At 51.2% G+C, this 18,328-nt stretch overlaps 4 protein-coding genes across 4 annotated transcripts; 2 read left to right on the top strand and 2 right to left on the bottom strand.

Moving 5' to 3' along the window:
- Positions 1-681: 681 nt before the first annotated feature.
- Positions 682-9,792, top strand: P152DRAFT_417112 (uncharacterized protein; the record flags this gene model as incomplete). The annotated part of the gene is made up of 5 exons (XM_033677079.1): positions 682-1,182; positions 1,240-2,169; positions 2,215-8,398; positions 8,449-8,615; positions 8,668-9,792. Coding segments are annotated over exons 1-5 (8,568 nt in total), but the record flags the coding sequence as incomplete, so codon positions are not given.
- A 1,403-nt stretch (positions 9,793-11,195) lies between these two features.
- On the bottom strand, positions 11,196-13,307 carry P152DRAFT_397264 (adenine nucleotide alpha hydrolases-like protein; the record flags this gene model as incomplete). The annotated part of the gene is made up of 4 exons (XM_033676403.1): positions 11,196-11,364; positions 11,428-11,638; positions 11,699-13,004; positions 13,101-13,307. The coding sequence occupies 4 exons, from the start codon at positions 13,305-13,307 to the stop codon at positions 11,196-11,198; spliced, it is 1,893 nt and encodes a 630-aa protein (XP_033533786.1).
- Positions 13,308-14,055: 748 nt separating this feature from the next.
- On the bottom strand, positions 14,056-16,103 carry P152DRAFT_458563 (WD40 repeat-like protein). Its single transcript, XM_033679491.1, has 4 exons — positions 15,253-16,103; positions 15,134-15,200; positions 14,586-15,077; positions 14,056-14,528 (listed from the first exon to the last, which is right to left on the bottom strand). The coding sequence occupies exons 1-4, from the start codon at positions 15,723-15,725 to the stop codon at positions 14,367-14,369; spliced, it is 1,194 nt and encodes a 397-aa protein (XP_033533785.1). The 5' UTR covers positions 15,726-16,103; the 3' UTR covers positions 14,056-14,366.
- A 216-nt stretch (positions 16,104-16,319) lies between these two features.
- Positions 16,320-17,195, top strand: P152DRAFT_27021 (mitochondrial succinate dehydrogenase subunit C). Its single transcript, XM_033674856.1, has 3 exons — positions 16,320-16,454; positions 16,518-16,605; positions 16,669-17,195. The coding sequence occupies exons 1-3, from the start codon at positions 16,415-16,417 to the stop codon at positions 17,099-17,101; spliced, it is 561 nt and encodes a 186-aa protein (XP_033533784.1). The 5' UTR covers positions 16,320-16,414; the 3' UTR covers positions 17,102-17,195.
- Positions 17,196-18,328: the final 1,133 nt, after the last annotated feature.

The raw sequence follows: 18,328 nt of genomic DNA, 5'->3' as shown, positions 1-18,328 counted from the left end.
CTGTACCAATTACCATACTGCATAAATGTGGCGGAAAACATCCCGATTCTTGTGATCCGATCAAGACCTACCATACACTGTGCCAAGTCTTCGTTTCGACGATTGCTTTGACGACACAGCACTATCCGTACCACCTCTCAGTAATGAACTTTTAACTTGACCCTTGATTGCCTTACTTTGTCCTGGTCTGTGCAAGACTTCTAGTCAGCCCAACAATGTCTCGTCTAAATGGTTCGTCGTACTCGAGTCTTCACAGCTAATCCTGGTGGCATTTTCAATATTCGAATGTCTCTGTTCGTTCAATGGTTACAGGGCCCATACAATGTTCCCGAGGTGTGGGCCTTGCATAAGCCGTGGATGAGGAGAGAGCCATCGCCATGACCCTAGGAGCTGAAATCCCATCCTGCTAGAGATATCGATTGTTCCGTGAAAATGGCCCTAACTCGTTTTTCGGACGGGCACTGCGAGAATCGTGGCCATGGTCTAGACGAACCGTATGAAGATGGTGGAGTTTTCATCTCTTGAATTTAGTCCTTGTCGCATCATTCGCTTCCTACCGTCGCCTCCTGAACCCTAAAGAAAGAGTTCTTCATCCTGCAGTCAGCTTTTAAGAAAAAAATACTCTCCATTCACTCAATACTGCGTGAAGTCTATTGAATCACTGCATCCGTGAGAGCCTGGAATCAAAATCCGGAAGTCGGTATTTTCGGCTTCTCCCTCTCCTCATACAATCTGCACGTGTTTAATATCATTTTCATGGGCTGCAATTTGGACCCTTCATCGTTTCCATAATAGTCATTACCTTTCACGGGTTTGAAGCGCCTCCGCATGCTACCCTGTTTCTCGTTATCTCGAGCTCTTGATTTTCCTGGAATGAGATGGGTTTTGGGATGGCCGTTGTGTGGGGTGGTTGTATAATGTCCACTTGACCCAGTCGTAATATTGCCCAAAGTGTCCGCGAGAGGACAAAGTACTCCGTTGTATTGCTTTGACCTTTGATGCTCAGAGCATCAGGACGATATGGCGATACCTGAGACCGGTTCGATTACGCCATTTCGCTATGGAAGTGTCCTGAAAAGTTGGTGGCAGACCGTCCTGGTTGCGGTGATTGGAGTTAGTGTCCTAATCGGCGCCGCAATCATCCTCCTCATCGCGTTGGACAAGTTGCGAAAATCGTTGCGAGTGAGTTTGCCTGTGACAGCAGGATTTGAAGGTTAGAAGTTGCTGACAGGAGTCAAGAACCGCAATTCAGCACTAGTGCTGCCTCAAGAAATCGCTCGTTTTCTCCAATCGTCTCTTAAAATAGAACCAAGCCTCCGGGCACATTCGACGAGACGACTCAAAAAACCTTCGACTTTTGATGTATATTTGGGGCCAATATCGAACCCTCCGAGCGAAGATGAAACACGCGTGCTTTCGCAATCCGATCTCATCATCCTGGAACCATACGAGAAGGGCGTTCTAGATACGCTCAGCACATCTAGAATTCCACGAGCTGCTCGCGTTGTCGCTAGATACGATTTTCGAAAGCATATGACCACCGAGCCAGATAAGGAAGGGGGTTTCAAAGTCGGCAACCGAGTTTCCGTGGAATTTGTGAAGTCCTTCCTCCAAGCTGTCGGCTTTTCTATCAAGAAACCTGGCGAGGAATCGCCTTTCAGCGGCATCTTATTGGCAGGATGGGAAGATACCGTGCTATTCCCGTTGCTTATGGGCCTAGCACAGTTCTTCGGCGACCTGGGTCTGGAGGTGTACCTCGAGGTAGCTCCACCACAGTTCCTAGATGATGTGCAGCAATTGGATCTCAGTCCCTTCGATGGCGTCGTAGTGCGCAATGCGACCGTTCTTGCGGACGGAGAGTCCAGAGACTATTTTGCCATGGGCAAGATGGCATCCACGGTAAAGGCATTCGTCTCGCAGTCCTGTCTTAGGGACTTCACGGTCATGATGTGGGAGACAGTGGACGACCAGGCTGAGATGTCCTTAGCCGTATTGCGCCGAAGTTTCGGTTGGTGCAGTTATCATGACGCCGTGGTCTGGACCAATCCTGCCATGGCGCTGGTTGATGCGTCTCAAAACGTGCGCGTTGATGAACCCCTAGGCGCGTTCAGATGGCTCAAGGAGCAAAAGGTCATGGAGTATCATGAGACGTATAGGAATACCCGCCTGGTAAGTCTCCTTGATAACTGTATTGAGGTGTTCTAACTGTGGTAGTTATCTTCAAGAGCCGTTTCTCACGCTGCCGATTATCGAGAGATGTTAGAACTGGTACCATCTTTGCAGAGCATCGTCTCGGCTCTGAGATCAGGAAGTCAATCCGATGCCATGTCAACTATCACAACAATCACACTCCAAAGTCAGAACGAAGAGCCAGAGATCGATTGGCGCGGAATAGTCTCTGACGAGACGGAGCGAACGGCCCTGCTCGACCAACAGAAAGCGTTGGAATGGGTTGCTCGAATGGAACAAAGCCCGATCAACGCATTGTCTGTTTCTCATCTCGGAGCCGACTTCACATCATTCGGATGCTTCCCGCTTGGGATCGACGTGACAAAAGAAGATTTCAAAAAGATTGTGAAATCCCAAACGCGTCTTCAGCGATTGGAGTTGTTGGATCGCGTCGGTGCTGATGATGTTGTCAGCCTTGGCGAACGCCTCAATGCTTTCTTAGCATCAGAACCTTCTTCAAAGCTCTCGCCATCGGTTCGACGTTTCATCCGCGACTTATCCGATGGCTTAAGCAAGGCGTCAGATTCCGATCCTACAGGCGACCCGGTGCAGATATTCCGCGGTTTGAATTCCGGATTTCAAGTTGGTGCCGACACAGAGGCCCAATTCTGGGCGGTGTATGAGGACGATCGAAGGAGCGGAGGTCTCGTTATCTACGTATCCAACAATGCTCCGGATCTACTGTCGACCGTGGTACATACGTACCTGAGTAGTAAGAATGTCCTTCGGTATAACTGCTTCCTCACCGAAGCCTCCTTGCACGAGTATGTGGCGCCATCCAGCCGAGAACCACTCCCTCCCCGACTCCTACAGGACCTTCGTATCCTCACTCCCGCAGATATCCTGCTATTCCTACAGCACTTGAAGTTTTCATACTCTAACCTCGACTGCCATTTACTATCTGCCATTTACCGAACTTGCGAGGAGATCTTGCTGGACATTCCATCTTACAAGCAACTGAAAGAGCTGGGAAACGTGGACTATCTCAAAGGTACCATCCAGGTTCCTGCCTTGGTTTCTGCTAGGGTTTCTTGGTACAAACAACATGGCTGCGTGCATTTGGATCTACCGACATGCATCCAAATTTTCGAAGAAGTTGACGTTGCCTTCCAATTTGCGCTGAAACACCGCCGCTATGATTGCCTGAACATCTTCACAAATACGCTATCAAGTCTCCTCGGTCCCACCAAAGGTCAAGAGCTGGGAAGCATTGATTGCTATGCGGATATAGTAGCATTTTCGATCTTCTGCGTGGCTCGGAAATTCGCCTTCGATGAAGTTTTCATTGAAGTGTCCGATCGCAATCCGCTCTTCAACGAGTTCTCGGACCAAAGTGCTGCTTTTGCCGAGCTGTTTGCCCTTGGCTCACGATGCGACGCCTATTTCGATATCACACCGAATGAGATGGGCAAGCTCTTATCAGAGAAGCATCGAGCACACTATATGCTTCCTGAAAACCAGCCGCCTGTTCAAGTCGACAATGCCCCGAGTTTTGCAACAGTCTATGCTGCGGCTGAGTCGGATATCGACAAGGACCAGGTGCATGAGACACTTCCGGGATATCAACGATTCACTTTCCTTAGCGTATTTGCTATCCCCGCTCTTGTTGATATCATCCTCCTTACAACCACCGGACGCGGTCTGTACCTGAGCAAGTATATGCAGCAAGACGAGAAGGAGAACGCGACACTCGCTCTCTTGGTATCTCTCCTCCTCTCTGGTGCAATCGGAACATGGATTGCTATGGGAGGGACATACTACCTCATCTCCATGGCTTTCTCGGCAGCCAATATGTTTGTTCTAACAAGACTTGTTGGAGGGCTGTCGATCACCATCCTGGGTGGTGTGATTGGACTGATCATCATCGGTATCCTTGAGAACTTTAAGGCAGGAGTCATTTTCTTCTGCTACCTCCTCATCCTAACAGCTTATCTCACCGTCCTTGCTGCTCTTTCGATCTATCAGTTTCCAGGATCATCCTTCTTGAATGGTCGCATTGTTATCATCACCATCCTTCCGACTCTGATGATTGCACCGATCGTTACAAGTTTTGTCTCGCAGTACAACACCCTGATCTACATACTCCTTCTCTTCTTTTTCATCTCTCTACTATTCATTGGGCTTCGCAGAGTAGTCGCTCAGTGGGTCACTTGGTGCTCAAAGGTCAAGACCGTCGATGACGCAACCGTGAAGAAGTGGTATATCGATAACCGAGCAAATGGGAACGACAAGGTTTTCCATGGACTCACTGCTCCCGCTGCGATGAACCTGTCCCGCCAGAATCTCAACGACGCAGTCGAGAGGGAGCGACGTAGAGGATTCTGGCGGAAATCAAGTGCTGATAACCTGGTCCGAGAATTAGCGCAATCTTGGGAAGCGACCGTGTTTTTACTGAACTGGTACTGCCGCTTAACAAGTGTCAAGAGACCGCGACCTTATAGCTCCACTTGGAATATCGAAGTGCGGGTCGCCTTTGACAGTCTCCAACAGAACCAGAAAGCAATCCGCTTGCACAACTCCTTCCTCCACTGGCGAAACTCGGGGGACGAGATCGGTTGCGGCGTTTTATACTTCATAGTTGCCCTACTCGATCGGTGGATCGAACTGTTCTTCGGCGGACCGGTTGTTGGTCTTGGATTAATTGGCTCGAATGATGCCTTCAGTGTTGCAACTGGTTTCGGTCTGGCCTATTATCTAATTGGTGCCGTCTTATTAGACTACAAGGCACAGCACCTTCATCAGCAGTCCCAAGAAACAATTCCCCTGTCTATCAGTTCTCCAGAGATGATCCACGACGCGAAAACCCGAGATGCTAGAGTCAAGCGAAAGCTGTATTGGAGCACCCTGGGCAAGTTCCTCGGAGTCCACGTATGGACACTTGCACTATGCTCGGCACTTGTATGGATTTTTGCGAGTGAAAATGGTTACGAGGCCGTCGTCATGTTCCTCGCTTATACCGGTGCATACAGCGGCCTGCTATGGTATCAGTACAACAAAATCTTTTCCGGCCCACATGCAGTCATGCCCTTATTCACAGCGACTCTCCTTGGTCTCCCGGCTGGCTGCCTGCTGCGACATTTCAAAAGCAGTTTTGTGTATACCCCGGTTATCTCCTTGGCTTTTGCAACATGGGTTGCTGCTATTACATCCATATATACGGCAAAGATCGGCCTCCCAAAGAGACGAAGTTCATCAAAGAGAAGGAGAGATTTTGTGTTCCATGCATATCGAGATCCTGGCGTCGACCAGCAATGGAGTCAAACGGAGCTAGAGGCATTCTACGAGATGGTCATGGACTCACCGTCGAAATCCCGATTCAAGATCAAAGCGGACGGGCACCCGGGCGTCGAGATTCAAACTCTACTCCTATCTTGCAACCAAGAATCTCTTTCGAGTACTTGTCTTGAAGCATTCCCCACTGGACCTGAAATCGTCGAGATCATTGTCAAGAAGTGGAGAGATGGAGATATTGTCATCGAGCTTGCCCAGATGAAGTCAGTCCTGCCTCAGGGATGCGAGATCAGTGCAATTAGCGCATTCCATGAGGGACGCCTCCATCTTATCGTATCATCAGATGGGGGCCCAACTTCAGGGCGGCAGCCGAATATCACTAGCAATTGTCGAGCTATCGTCGAAATGCTCCTGCATGTCGGTGGCGTGTCATATTTTGGTCTTCGTCACGAGTATGCGACCATTCTGGAGTCACTTCTGGTATGCAAACTCAATAGTGAAAGCCATATCACGGAGAGCTTGAAGAGGTCTCTTTCAACAGACACCTCTACTGGAGAGGTTGCGGCTCTTGCGAACGTGTCAAGAAAAACCTTGCTCCGTAACCTTTGCTTGGGGTTGCAAATCGAGACTGCTTGGGACCTCCTTCCGCTCGACATCCGTCGCGCGCTGTTAAACCGATGCATGGGTGACTTTGGCTCATTTTCTGCCGCAGAGATCCTTTGGTTACAATCGAATACGGATGCCGAAGAAAGCTGCCTGCTCAACACTCGGTTGGCCCGATATGACCTAGGCGCCATTCTCGCTGTGAGCAACTACAACTACTTCAAGCGGGCGGGTCCCATTCATAATGGGAAGAAAGTCTATCAACAAGCACCGGACATTCAATTCATCGGACCTACCGGCGATCTGGAGAAGCCATTCCTCTCACGGGCCCTCTCAAATCTACGCAAGCCGATTGCCTTCATTTTCCGTGTGCTGGGAACCTGCATCAAATTCTTCGTCATTGCACCAATGGCCGACTTGGAATATCAGCGAGAGCTGGATTGTACCCTTCAGGGTGTATTTCCAGTATTCTCCAAACCAGCTGTCTGGTTTCTGACAAGTTTCTGGCAATATTCTAGGGCTATCCAAAGATTCGTTCTTCCATTCTACCTGCTCCATGACCGCGAGGACCTCGTGGTTCTTTGGCACGACATCAAGGGCACCATGCTGACGCTGAAGAGCAAGCGGCTCACTGTGAGGAGTAACAACAAAACCTTCACCGGCTTTATCCACAAAGATAGCAAGGGTGGTTTCGAGCTGTATCAGTACGACGGATCTCACACATCTGAACCCGGGAAGTCCAAGGTCGTTAGCATTGGAAAGTATGCAAAGGACACCAAACTGCTCTCCCGGCAGGAGTTCGAAAATGGCGAATGCGTCAACGAGTTCGTGTACGAGTATGCCACCAAGTCGCACGCGAATCCTGGCAAACTCACCAAGCAGGGGCACTCTAAAATACCCCTTTGCCGCATCTGTGTTCGCGGCAGCGACGAATCTTCGGTCGTTCAATATAACAACAAGGGATTCCTCACATCTGGTAGCTACATGCTGTCCAGCAATAACTTGGTCCGTTTCAAGTACCACTACCGGAAGAATGCCAAGTTCACCGACAAACTCCTTCGCGCAGAGTTTATCCTTCCACATCTCTCCGTCAACGTCAGTTGGGCGGCACCCCCGATCCGACATCCCCATAAGACGGATCGGTGGATTCCTCATTCCCGGGTCCGTGAAGCAACATTTGTGCAAGGTTCAGACGTATATGAGTGCATCTGGATATACAATCATCAGTACCATCCCACAATCATGACCAAACTCAATGGTCAGCAGGTCGATACGCCTGACATGATTCGCTTCGACTGGCTCCGGTTGCTGAAGAAGCCAACCAGGTGCACCTTCATCTCGGACAACCCGCTTGGACAGTTCACATCCCTCCATTACGGTTTCTTCCACAGACTATTCCGTATGAATGTCCAACGGCATCCCGTCTCAACCTCGGCAATGCGCTCCCAGCTTTGGAAGTCTTGGAAAGCAAGTGTAGAAATAGATGGCGTGGTTGTTCGCTGGCTTGACGAACAGCTTCTTCGCGATGACCCCATTCTGCGGCCGTATTGGAGAAAGCGTGATCGGGGAGCTCTAGTCAAAGCTGAAGACTATTTAGCGCTCAATGCGGACACAGTCACTGCCAGCGCCGAGCTGACCAACGATATCAGTGCCTGGACTCCGCTTGCTATCCGAATGGGAGACCTATTTAGTTTCGGCCAGGGGGGCGATGCTGTCGTGTATACCCGCACAAAGGCACTACAGCCTGATACCGAAGATACTCTTCATGTTGTGGCATCAGACACGGGAACCTGGCCTAACGAAGGTGGAGGTGTCAGTGCCTGCCGAAGAGACCTCATCAACAACCTTAAATCCATTCGATGGCATATGGTTGTGGAATCCGCCAACGATTTCGGTCTCCCGAAGCACCAGACTGAAGAAAACGTGGAGTCTTTGAAGGTCATTCCCTTGTGGGGTCTCGATTTTATGGCTCCTATTCACGGAATGTTCTTCAACAAGTTGGACAGCGAAGTTGACCAGCTTACAATTGAGTCCACCAGAGATGATATCAAGCGCAATTTCGTTCCAACATTGACGGCTCTTGTGAGAGGTGCCAGAGCCGTCCGGATCACCCCAGCGCATGTCAAACAAGCGACTCGGGCTTTGGTAAACCTCAATACCTACTTCCAGGACTCCAGGCACTGGAAGGAAGTGTGGACAAGCGATATTGTGAAAGACGCCTGGCGCAACCTCTGGCTCGAGAGCATCCCGAACGCGAAACCGCCATCAGAGTGGTTTGACACCGAATACCCCACGATCGGTCATTTTGATTCGGCTTTGGATTTATGGTTCCGTTGTAAGCCGAGCAAACTTTTCTGCTACTGTCAAGTGCTAACCGTGCCTTAGATCTTTTCATTTTCTCGATACCTATCCCGGAGCGGATACCGGCCATTTTCCAAGCATCGCATCATAGTGTTTCGGCGTCTTACGGGATTGTTTGTAAAATTAAGCGTAACTGTACTCTCCAAATTTGGGACCATGCTATTAGCTGGCGGGAGACAAACCTCTACTTGGTAAGAGCGATTTTCCGGCCCATCCATAAGATGTGCTTCTAACTTTACACAGTCTTCCGCTCTTTGCACTCTACCACCATTCATTCGCAATTCTCTCCTTGGTCTCATGCGTCTTACGTCCATGCTCATCCTTCATCACGCGGATGTTATCTTACCTTGCACGGACACTTTCAATCCTGGCTGGGAAATTGAAATTGGAACATCTCAAGGTGGAATCGAACATCGGAACAAGTTCCGTCGCAAGATCGACCCAGTCGTCAATGGGATCACAGACATGCACAAGTTTGCTCCGGTCACCGAGATCACGACCAAGAAACCGACGGTAACCATGCTAAGCCATCTTTGGCTTGCGAAAGATATCAAGACCGCGCTTCTGGCCGCCGACATCATCATCAACAAGTGGGGTTTCGATGACTATGTTCTTGACATATACGGCGCTTTGAACAAAGCCCCCATCTATTCATCCGAATGCCAGGAGTTGATCGCGACCAAGGGACTTGCACCTCAAGTCACTCTGCGGGGAACAGCGGACCCCACAAAGGTGCTGGCAACCACGTGGCTATTCCTCAACTCTTCAGTGTCTGAAGGTCTTCCCTTGGCACTCGGAGAAGCGGCTTTAACCGGTGCACCTGTTGTCGCAACAGATGTCGGTGCATCGTTGCGAGTCTTGACGGACCCAGACACAGGCGAGCGATATAGCGAGGTTGTCGCCCCCAACGACCCCTACTCACTTGCTCGGGCACAAGTCAACATCCTCGCCATGCTTGGAGAGTGGTCCAAGTTCGCCGATGACAACCCGAATGAACCTGCCCCCGCCCTACCCTTTGAACCAACCCCTGAGGACGTTAAGCGAATCACTCAGCGCATGTATGACAAGAGCGACCACCGTCGTGCCCTCGGCATGAAAGCACGCACCATCGTCCAGAAATCCTTCAGTGGGGCGCGCTATCTCCGCGAACACGAGCAGATGCTCTGGATTGGCAAAGCCCGCTGGGAAGCCTTGGACCTTGAGATCCTACCTGCAGTGTCCGCCACAATGGAGCAGAAGAGCGATAAGCAGCTAGAAAAAATGGCTCATCCGAAGACACCATGGCTTCGCGGCCGCGACCGTGCATCCGGCGCCACCTCCTTCACCAGCATCTACAGCGAACTGAACGTCCAGAGCAGTCGCCAGAGCAGTCGCAATTCTCTCCATCAGCCTGGTCATGGAAGCCCCAAGTCTAGTGCTAGACCTAGCTCGACTCCGTTCGACTCGGGGACCACCACGCCCGTCGAGGTGTTGCCGCCTGTTCCCCGCAAGGCAGCGACAAGCAGTCGTGTAAGCTTTGCGAGCGATACGAAACAGGGCTCGTCTCTGGTCAGTCCACCGAGGAAGAGGAGCCCTTCGAATAGTGTCAGCGATGATGAGGGTCCAGTCGCTGCCCACCATGCTCGCGGTGGTCCGCAACGATTGTCGGCTCCAAAACGGGAGTCATCTTTGAAGTTACCGGAGAGACTAAGGGTTCGAGAAGCGAAGTTGAACAGGATAAGTCCGGGCTCTTCAGCGAAGTTCACTCCTAGTCGATTGAGTGACGTCCGTACCATGGAATGACCGTGGTACAGTATTTCATTATTTGCATTGGTGGATACTTTTTGAAGTTTTGGGCCAGCATTTACATTTTGGTCATTGCAGGACAACGGGGATTCAGCATCGCGTGGAGAACTGCTTTCCAGTCCGTATCATAGAGTATCCAGCGTCAAGGTGGAGTTCGTGGGATTCCTTTAATTTTTTGTACAATAGATCTGCTGGCCACGGAATCATTTTCGAACGGCCAACAATGCTGCCCATATGGCCTAGTTGATCTCCATAGGAATAATATATTCGTCATTTCGGTTGAATTAACGATTGCCGTACTGTCTCGATGTTGACGAATTTTTTCTTCGGTTTGTCTGAGTTCATAAAACCCCTGTAAATGACCAATTCAAGCCCGAAACAGGGACGGTTTCAAGCCACCAGTGGTCATTTCATCCCAGGACGTACCTAGGTAAGGAGAAACTCAGAATTCACCAAGTCGTCGTCAAATATACCGAGCTCGCCAAACACCGATCACGGCTGTCACGAAATAAAAATTTGATATCTTGCATTCATGAGCGGAACCACAATCCGCAGAATATGCTTCCCGAAGCACCATACAGCCCCTCTGAGAGAACCGAAGCAATGATATTCCCCAAAACCATATCCCATGCCCAGCTCATCCGCAACCGGGTTCCCCTCCCTTACAAATCCGAGGTGCTTCGCCGTCTCCCCAGTGTAAGACCCTGCAACTGCTCGCTACAGCTCTTCAACCATCGCTCCCCATGCTTGATCCAGGTCAACTTGCCCGCCTCCAACACGCGTTCCCTTGGCGTGGCTTGCACCGAGAAGAGCGATTGATCACCGCTGGTTGTGATCTGTGGATGCGAATCATGTTAACATAACTGTACAGACTCGACTATTCGTACCGTGTGTCAGTGCAGAATGTGAAGCAGTATCCGCTATGTGGGGAGAGAGGGGTGTATGTATTTGTGTGTGTAGAGAAGTATGGTGTGATGTGTGATATGCTAGTCTATCTTGGCACTCGCCAGTTTCCCGGACGGACTTGACAGCACGTTGCTGAAACGCGTGTTCGTGCGTTTGTATTTGGGGTGTTTTCGAAGTTTCTTGCGGGCGACCATGACCGGGACCGAGGACTTCGTAACGAGGTAGTTGGAAAAGGACCCTAGAAGAACGCTAATTGGATAACCGTTAGATTTTGACGTGGTCGAACAACAGTGTCAGTATCTCGAATCATACCCTTTCAATGCACTCCTTCCTCTGCTGCCCAGAACCACCAACGTCGGCTCTAGATAGTCGATGACTTCGGTGATCATGTGCTTCGGATTCTTGCAATGGAACACCTCCACCAAGATGCGAGCCTGGAGCCTCGTCCCCCGTATGAGCTTGATGCACCGGTCGCTCACTTCCATCACCGCATGCCAGCGCTCCCGCTCCGCTTTGTCCATCGCTGCAAAGCCAGGATTCGAGATGGGGGAGACGGAGCGGGCACGGTTGCCCGGACTCCGACTCTTTGTGCCATCGGCGTTCGTTACGGTGGCGAGAGGAGATAGGTTCGCGGCAGTAAGGGGATGGGTTCCATGAATGAGCCCCGTGGGTCCGGCCGCATCGTTACTGAGGGTCCTAAGGAGGCTGGTTGGGTCACTTGAGCCGTTGCCTTCTGTCTTTTCGTGGGAAGCATCGGTGGTCGCGCCGATCGCCTCTTCGTCCATGGCGTAGACTGCGAGAAGGGTGTCTCCATCGCGGAGAACAGTGCCGATGGTCCATTCCAGCGCGTACTCGGCTTCGTCGCTCAAGTCTGTAGCAACCAAGTAAACCCTTTGGCGCCGAAGTCCTTGTTGTGCTTCTTCCTGAAGGGTGATGTATTCGCCCCTGATGATCTCGCGAACACATCGCTGGTTTTCAGGCGTGCTCTTCACCTGGGATGCCGTGAGTTCTAGTTTTTGTGCTCTTCGGATGTCATCCAAATCGCCCTCATCGTCGGAGGTCATGGGTGTAGAAAGGGCTGAATGCGCATCAAAGTTGGTGGCAGGATGAACACCCGGACGTTTATTGGCCTGTGTGATGTATTCGAGGGAGTCTTCGGGTTCCGTGATGGATATGGATGGGTCGTCAAGGAGGGACCGGTACTTGTAGGCGGTCTCTTTCCGTTCCTCTTCCGCCGCGCCCATGAGAGACGTCGGCGGTCGTTTCCCGCCATCAATGTTCAGAGTCCTGGCCTTGGCCTCAAGTCCACCAACACTTCCAGTGCTTCCCTCCCGCGTACGACGTCGACCACGTTTCTTGCCGGCGACATCTTCATCTGAACTATCGTCGGAAATTTCCAGGGCTTCCTCGTCTTTCTCGTCAGGGTCGTAGTCCATCTCTAATCGAACGTGGCCATCAGCGCCTATAAATTCCCCCGTTTCGGGGTCGGAACCTTTCCGGTGAGGCAGACTGGCGAAAGTTCCTCCATGGCGCAAGAGTGCGGCGTCCGAAAGTCGACGGTACGCACTCGACATGTCAATCGCTTTTCCAGATTCGGAATAATATTTTCCAGGATCCGGCATCAGATGTAGATTACGATTCGCAGGTGACTGAGACCGCGTACCCGGAGACTTTGACTTTTTATGGCCCGTGAGCGGTCCAGACCGTGATCCGGCTCTTGAGGAGCTGTCTCCAGATCCAAACACGCTCGACATTGCCCCTTTGGCCTTCTTTCCACCCTGAGTCACGCGTTTCGGCAACGCGTGTGCTTCAATGGACGGAAGCATTTCGAATTTGTATGCCTCCTCTGGGTTGACAGCCGAGCCTGCCAGGGACGAATGTATGCGACGCTGGTGTGGAGGTGATTGCGGAGGACTTCGAGCTGGAGATTGGGTGATACGTGAAACGCCCGCTGCTTGGCCGGCGATCGAAGTATGTCGAGGGACCGTGGAAGGCGCTGGTCCGACATCCAGCATGCTTCGCGGCTGGGGAGGAGGAGGGCCTATGTCGAGCATGCTCCGTACTGGCGATTTGGTGACGGACGGACTGGACGCTCTCTCACGATTTGTCGGAGGTGCAGAGTTAGTCGGGCGACCCTCGAGGAGCGCGAGGATCTCGAGACGCTCCTCATCCAGTGCATTTTCGAGGGACATGGTGATGGGTGTGTGGAGAGGCGAGAGAAATGAGGGATGTGTACGATAGTGGTACGCTCGTGTGCTAAGATCCTGCGATGGGTTCTTCGTTGCTGGTATATTAAACGACCGGTGTGTTCTGAACAGATAATAAAGGAGCAACAGTAGCAAATCAGCCCTTTAAGAAGAGACAGGAGTCATACGGCAGATTGGAAAAGTGGTTAACGGTTCGTCAAAGCAATGTTGACGTTTGTGGAAGACCAGTCAGCCTTTTTCTCTCGGCGCGATGAGGGTTTCAGGCCGCAAGGACGACGACATGAGGAACTTGTTTGGTTGCCAGTAGTTCAGTTCTTATATGTTCAGTCCTGTATCGCGTCCAAGCAAGTGCCAATGGAATCTGCTCGCGTGATACAGAAGGCTCTTGCGATCTTGCAGTAGGCTGTAAAAGCTAATAAGGGACCGTTTCTAACCATGGACGACTCTATAAATTCTTGACTAAAAGCCTTGATTTACGGCAACAATGGCAAAATATTCAAATAGTTCCTTCATAGAAGGGCAAGAAACCCAAAATATCCGTCATAAATATTCAAAGCAATGGGAGAATCGCGGTAGAGGAGGGATCGGGTGGGGGATTCAAGATTGGGAGGGGAATTGAGAGGGCTCAGCAAAAGGCGATGATGCGTCCCGCCCCACCCATTGTAGGCACAGCCCCTGGTCATAGTGGGCTTGGCAAAGTCTTGGCACATCGGATATGCGTCAAGCCACCATCGAGCCTTCGGGCATTTATGCTTCTAATATTCCATATTCCCGCGAGTGACCTGGTTCGCAGATGCGTTCTCACAAGTCACAGCTCACTCTTTCATATGACGGTAACCAAGTAGGTAGTATTCTGTATAACCGCTTCAGTGCACGGTTTGCTACCGTGAGCTGATCAGGACCAGGCCACACCACACCTGACATTCTTCATAACTTACAGACTATGTATTACAGAGTTGACTGCGTCGTGACTCATACTACGTGCAGTACGGCCGTAGGATGGCATGAATTGTCCCTCTAGCCTTCCATCTAGCCCCTCAAATCTCAATACGGTTTGAATCTTGCCTTCTCCCCCTTGCCGCTCGATTTGCCCGATTTGCTTTTCTGAACGGAGCTCTTCCCCACCGAATCACGCCCTTGTCTCTCCAAACCTGACTTCCAGCTCCGCACAAAACCATCCTCCCCACAGGTGATGACGATAGGGTTCTAGCAATCCACGTTAATTCACGGCGGATAAGGATATATCAAATAGATCGGCCTTACGTTTGCATCGGCCACCTCCGCGTACACGTCTCGCACGAGCTCTTCGCCATGCGCTCCGGATATGCGTACTCGTGAACCGGTATCCGGCGTCCATGATAGAGAGCCTTTGGAATTGGGAGCGCGAAGAGGTACCAGGTCGACTCGCTTCTCCGTGAAGCTGCCGGCAACGAGCATCCAGTCGCCGCCTGCTCGGACCACATCGACTACGTAGTCACACTCCAGCGACTCTCGGACATCTCCTAGCTGTGCGGGGTTCGGATCGGGTTGATCGGAATCGGGGTCCGACAGAGTGTAGAAAGATAGAGTCTCGTCCGTTCCCAGGCCATAGATATTGTCATCGGACAGGAAGCCACAGTGGTGGATGGCAGAGCGGTGATTGATCACTTGAATCAATGCGTCGTCTTCCTCCGTTTGCCGGATATCGAAGATATTGATAAGGCTGTCTGTAGAACCGGTGAGCATTAAATGCCGTTTCTCTGGATGAAATTGGATCTAGGCTTGATGTTAGATTTCCGTGCTCCAATGTCCTTGTGAGGAATTGCCCATGCCTCTGTTATTGTGTCTGTATGACTTTCCTCAAATGTGACTGAGGGACTGCCTGGTTTTCTAGGATCCCTGTAGGGAGCATTAGGCCTTCATATCTTTGAAACCATTGCCATTCTCTCACCATAGAAACAAGAGCGTTTCTGCTGGTCCATTCTTCTCCAACTCCATTCCCGCCGCGATACAATTGCCTGCATAGCTCGCTCCCAGCGCCGACATCGGTACGCTCTTCGGGCTCGACAACTCCATGCTCTTCTTGCCGCTCCGCAGATCCCAAAGCCTTACCAACCCATCTCTACCGGTGGTGAAAATGTTCTTACACTCTTCGCCGTCCGCTGCCCATCGGCAGAGAGCCGTCACGCTTGAATTGACATTATGCAGAGCTGTTGACCCGGATGATGATTGCCCCGCTGAACACCGCTCCGGATCGAAAAATCGGACGGAGTCGTCGGAACATAGGGCAGCCATACGACCAGGTCCCAAGACAGGAGCATAGCTCTTGAATCCCACCTGGGCGGTCAATGGGGTGATGGAGTAGATGTATGAATTGGCGGGTAGGCCGAGATTGCCGGACGAGGTGGAAGTTAAGGACGTCATTTTCCCGTTTGCGGAGGTGGGAGACGTCAAAACTCTAGCGGGCTTCAATTTAATTCATCATCGGGGTATGAAAAAAACTTCACGGGTAAGGTGGAAGTGTGAGTTAGCCTAGTGGACGAGGACGAGACATCGATGTTACATGTAGGAAGCTCACAAAGGTCTGCAATGCTTTGGATTCTAGGGACTGCATCTGTATGTTGGCATACATTCAAGACCTGATATTCAAACGACAAAATGTACCCCTGATATGAAACGCACCGTACTGATTGAGAAACAGGCAATGCGCGATTAACTACGGGGTTGATCGGTCTGGGACCTCGAGTTGACAAGCAACCATCAAATCTTTTCATTCCATGCGGTCAAGAGCTGATTTTGAGATCCAGTAATAACTATCTGAAGAAGAAGAAGAAGAAGTTCAAAGGGGATTGGATTTTTTCGGAGATGTAGTGAGAATTTTGGTCACGTGGTCGAGCACGTGTGGGTGGCTTGGTACTTTTACAAAACACGGCTGTTGATTGGCTGGGAAGCTCCGAGTTAGCCCGACCGAGGAAGGAACTGCCGCTCGGCATCAATCGCATCACGACTGTCAACTGTGATTCTTGTGCGTTTCGTATCCTGGAACTTCGTTCTTGTTTGCATCGTCAATTCCCCAATTGAAAGTTAGCTGCCATCGGGCTAGACCATTCAAGATGTTGGCCACCAGAGCAGTTCAATCATCTCTGAGGCGGCGTATGTCCTCATCCTCAACCGACACACTCATTGTCGAACCCGGCTAACCGGTCGCTCCTTTAGTTGCCGTCCAGCCATCATCGCGGACGGTTCTGTCCAAATGGGCGTCCCCCGCGGCGATTGCGACGAACGCACATCTCGTTCAGCGGAGGTGAGTTTCCCTCAAGTCCCCCCAAATATAACGAAACCCGACTAATACCTATCCCCTCGACAGACAAGTCCAAACCGTTTCCGGCGACCCAAACGCCAATAGCGAGCTCATCAAGCAACGACTCGCTCGCCCCGTCTCCCCACACATCAGCATCTACCGCTTCAGCCACTGGTACGCCTCGGGCTTCCACCGCATCACCGGCATCCTCCTCTCCGGCGGCTTCTATCTCTACATGGCCGCCTACGCCGCGGCCCCGTCGCTGGGCTGGCAGATCGGGTCGGCCAGCCTGGCGGCTGGCTTCGGCGCGTGGCCGATCGCTGCGAAGATCGCGACGAAGTTCGCGGTGGCATCGCCGTTCGTGTATCACTGTGTCAACGGGCTGAGACATTTGACGTGGGATACCGGGAAGATGTTTAGCTTGACGATGGTGAAGAGGACGGAGGTGCTGACGGTCGTGACGGCTCTTGTGGGGGCTTTGACTTTGGCATTCATTTAAGATAGCAGGGGGACGGAAACTGAAAGAGTTGATTGTACAAAACGATGTCTACGGTCTGATGGTGGTGAAGTGAGTGTCAGGATAAGGGCACGAAGGCATATACCTAGAGGCTGTGTCCATTGCCGTTGAATACATTGAAGGTTCAAAATCTGCCATCTGGCCTACTACAACTTACTTTACATCCCATCTCAGGGTTCCGAATCGGCTGTCACCAGGTGTGATTTGTGAAGGTGGCTTGTAAGACTTCGGCAAGCCGTTCCGAAGTACCCCCAGTACCAGCCATGTAGACGAGGGTGCAGAAGTCTAGCCTCTAGGATGTCTTTGATACACCCGTCTTGTGCTTCAGTCAATGCAATTGGCCGAGAATTGGCGACAAACAAACTGCGGATCGACCTTGATGGACCACGAGGAAACCCACACATGTTGAGAAGCCCTGCAAGCAAGCGAAAGGTGCTCGAAGTCATTTTTTGATAATGAGCCCGACAAAATTGGTGTGGACCGAAGACCAATGGGAGTCATGGATCCCTTCCGCGTGGTTGAGAGTAAATGGGATCATTGAAACTGGGTCTTCATGACTTCAAGACTTCCAGTTTCCGGTCGGCACAGGATCAATAGGGGTGCCGCCAAATTGATGCTTCAACATCGCGAACTTGACCAGAAGCTCACCACTGTGCCTGCATCCTAGGAGATTTATATAGTTAGGTACTTATTCAAAGCCAAATTACAGCAATACAGCAGATATTTGTAGGGAGAGCTCACCTACATAGTAATGTGATGGCAATCTGACGAGATAAGATGTGTTCAGTTGCATTTTCTGGAGTTCAGGTACGGAGTACCAGGATGCTCTGCTGGTGGAGGCAGGAGCCAGTGAGGGTGGTTGCCCCCACAGATTTTCCACCTGTGGTCCTCGTTATCAACCACACACTGTCGGCAATAAACCCTACCATTACACAAAGCTCAGTGACCTCACAGCAGTTACACCTTAATTATCTAAAGGCCTCTGCGGTTGCTTAAGTGAATGAAGATTTACACATCCGTCTCAAGTAAGACAAAGATCACCAGGTGCAGGCCAAGGTGCTTAGCCGCATGATTGCACGACTTTGCCGCTCCCTTTGCTTGACCCAGAAGTAAGTATGGATCATCGGTGACGATCCGTACAAAGTATGACAGGAGACGTTTCAGCAGCATCGTCAACGATCCACGGTTCCAAATCCAAACGTGCTCTGG

The sequence above is a fragment of the Eremomyces bilateralis genome, assembly GCF_010015585.1.
Source record: "Eremomyces bilateralis CBS 781.70 unplaced genomic scaffold P152scaffold_10, whole genome shotgun sequence".
NCBI classification, from domain to species: domain Eukaryota; kingdom Fungi; phylum Ascomycota; class Dothideomycetes; order Eremomycetales; family Eremomycetaceae; genus Eremomyces; species Eremomyces bilateralis.
This window is presented reverse-complemented; position numbering and strand designations above follow the sequence as displayed.

Coding starts and splice junctions, on each gene's coding strand:
- P152DRAFT_458563 (XM_033679491.1), bottom strand. CDS start 15,725: ATGACGTCCTTAACTTCCACCTCGTCCGGCAATCTCGGCCTACCCGCC. Junction 15,201..15,252: donor GAAACGCTCTTGTTTCTATG/GTGAGAGAATGG, acceptor TGCTCCCTACAG/GGATCCTAGAAAACCAGGCA. Junction 15,078..15,133: donor ATACAGACACAATAACAGAG/GCATGGGCAATT, acceptor CATCAAGCCTAG/ATCCAATTTCATCCAGAGAA.
- P152DRAFT_27021 (XM_033674856.1), top strand. CDS start 16,415: ATGTTGGCCACCAGAGCAGTTCAATCATCTCTGAGGCGGC. Junction 16,455..16,517: donor TCAATCATCTCTGAGGCGGC/GTATGTCCTCAT, acceptor TCGCTCCTTTAG/TTGCCGTCCAGCCATCATCG. Junction 16,606..16,668: donor GCACATCTCGTTCAGCGGAG/GTGAGTTTCCCT, acceptor TCCCCTCGACAG/ACAAGTCCAAACCGTTTCCG.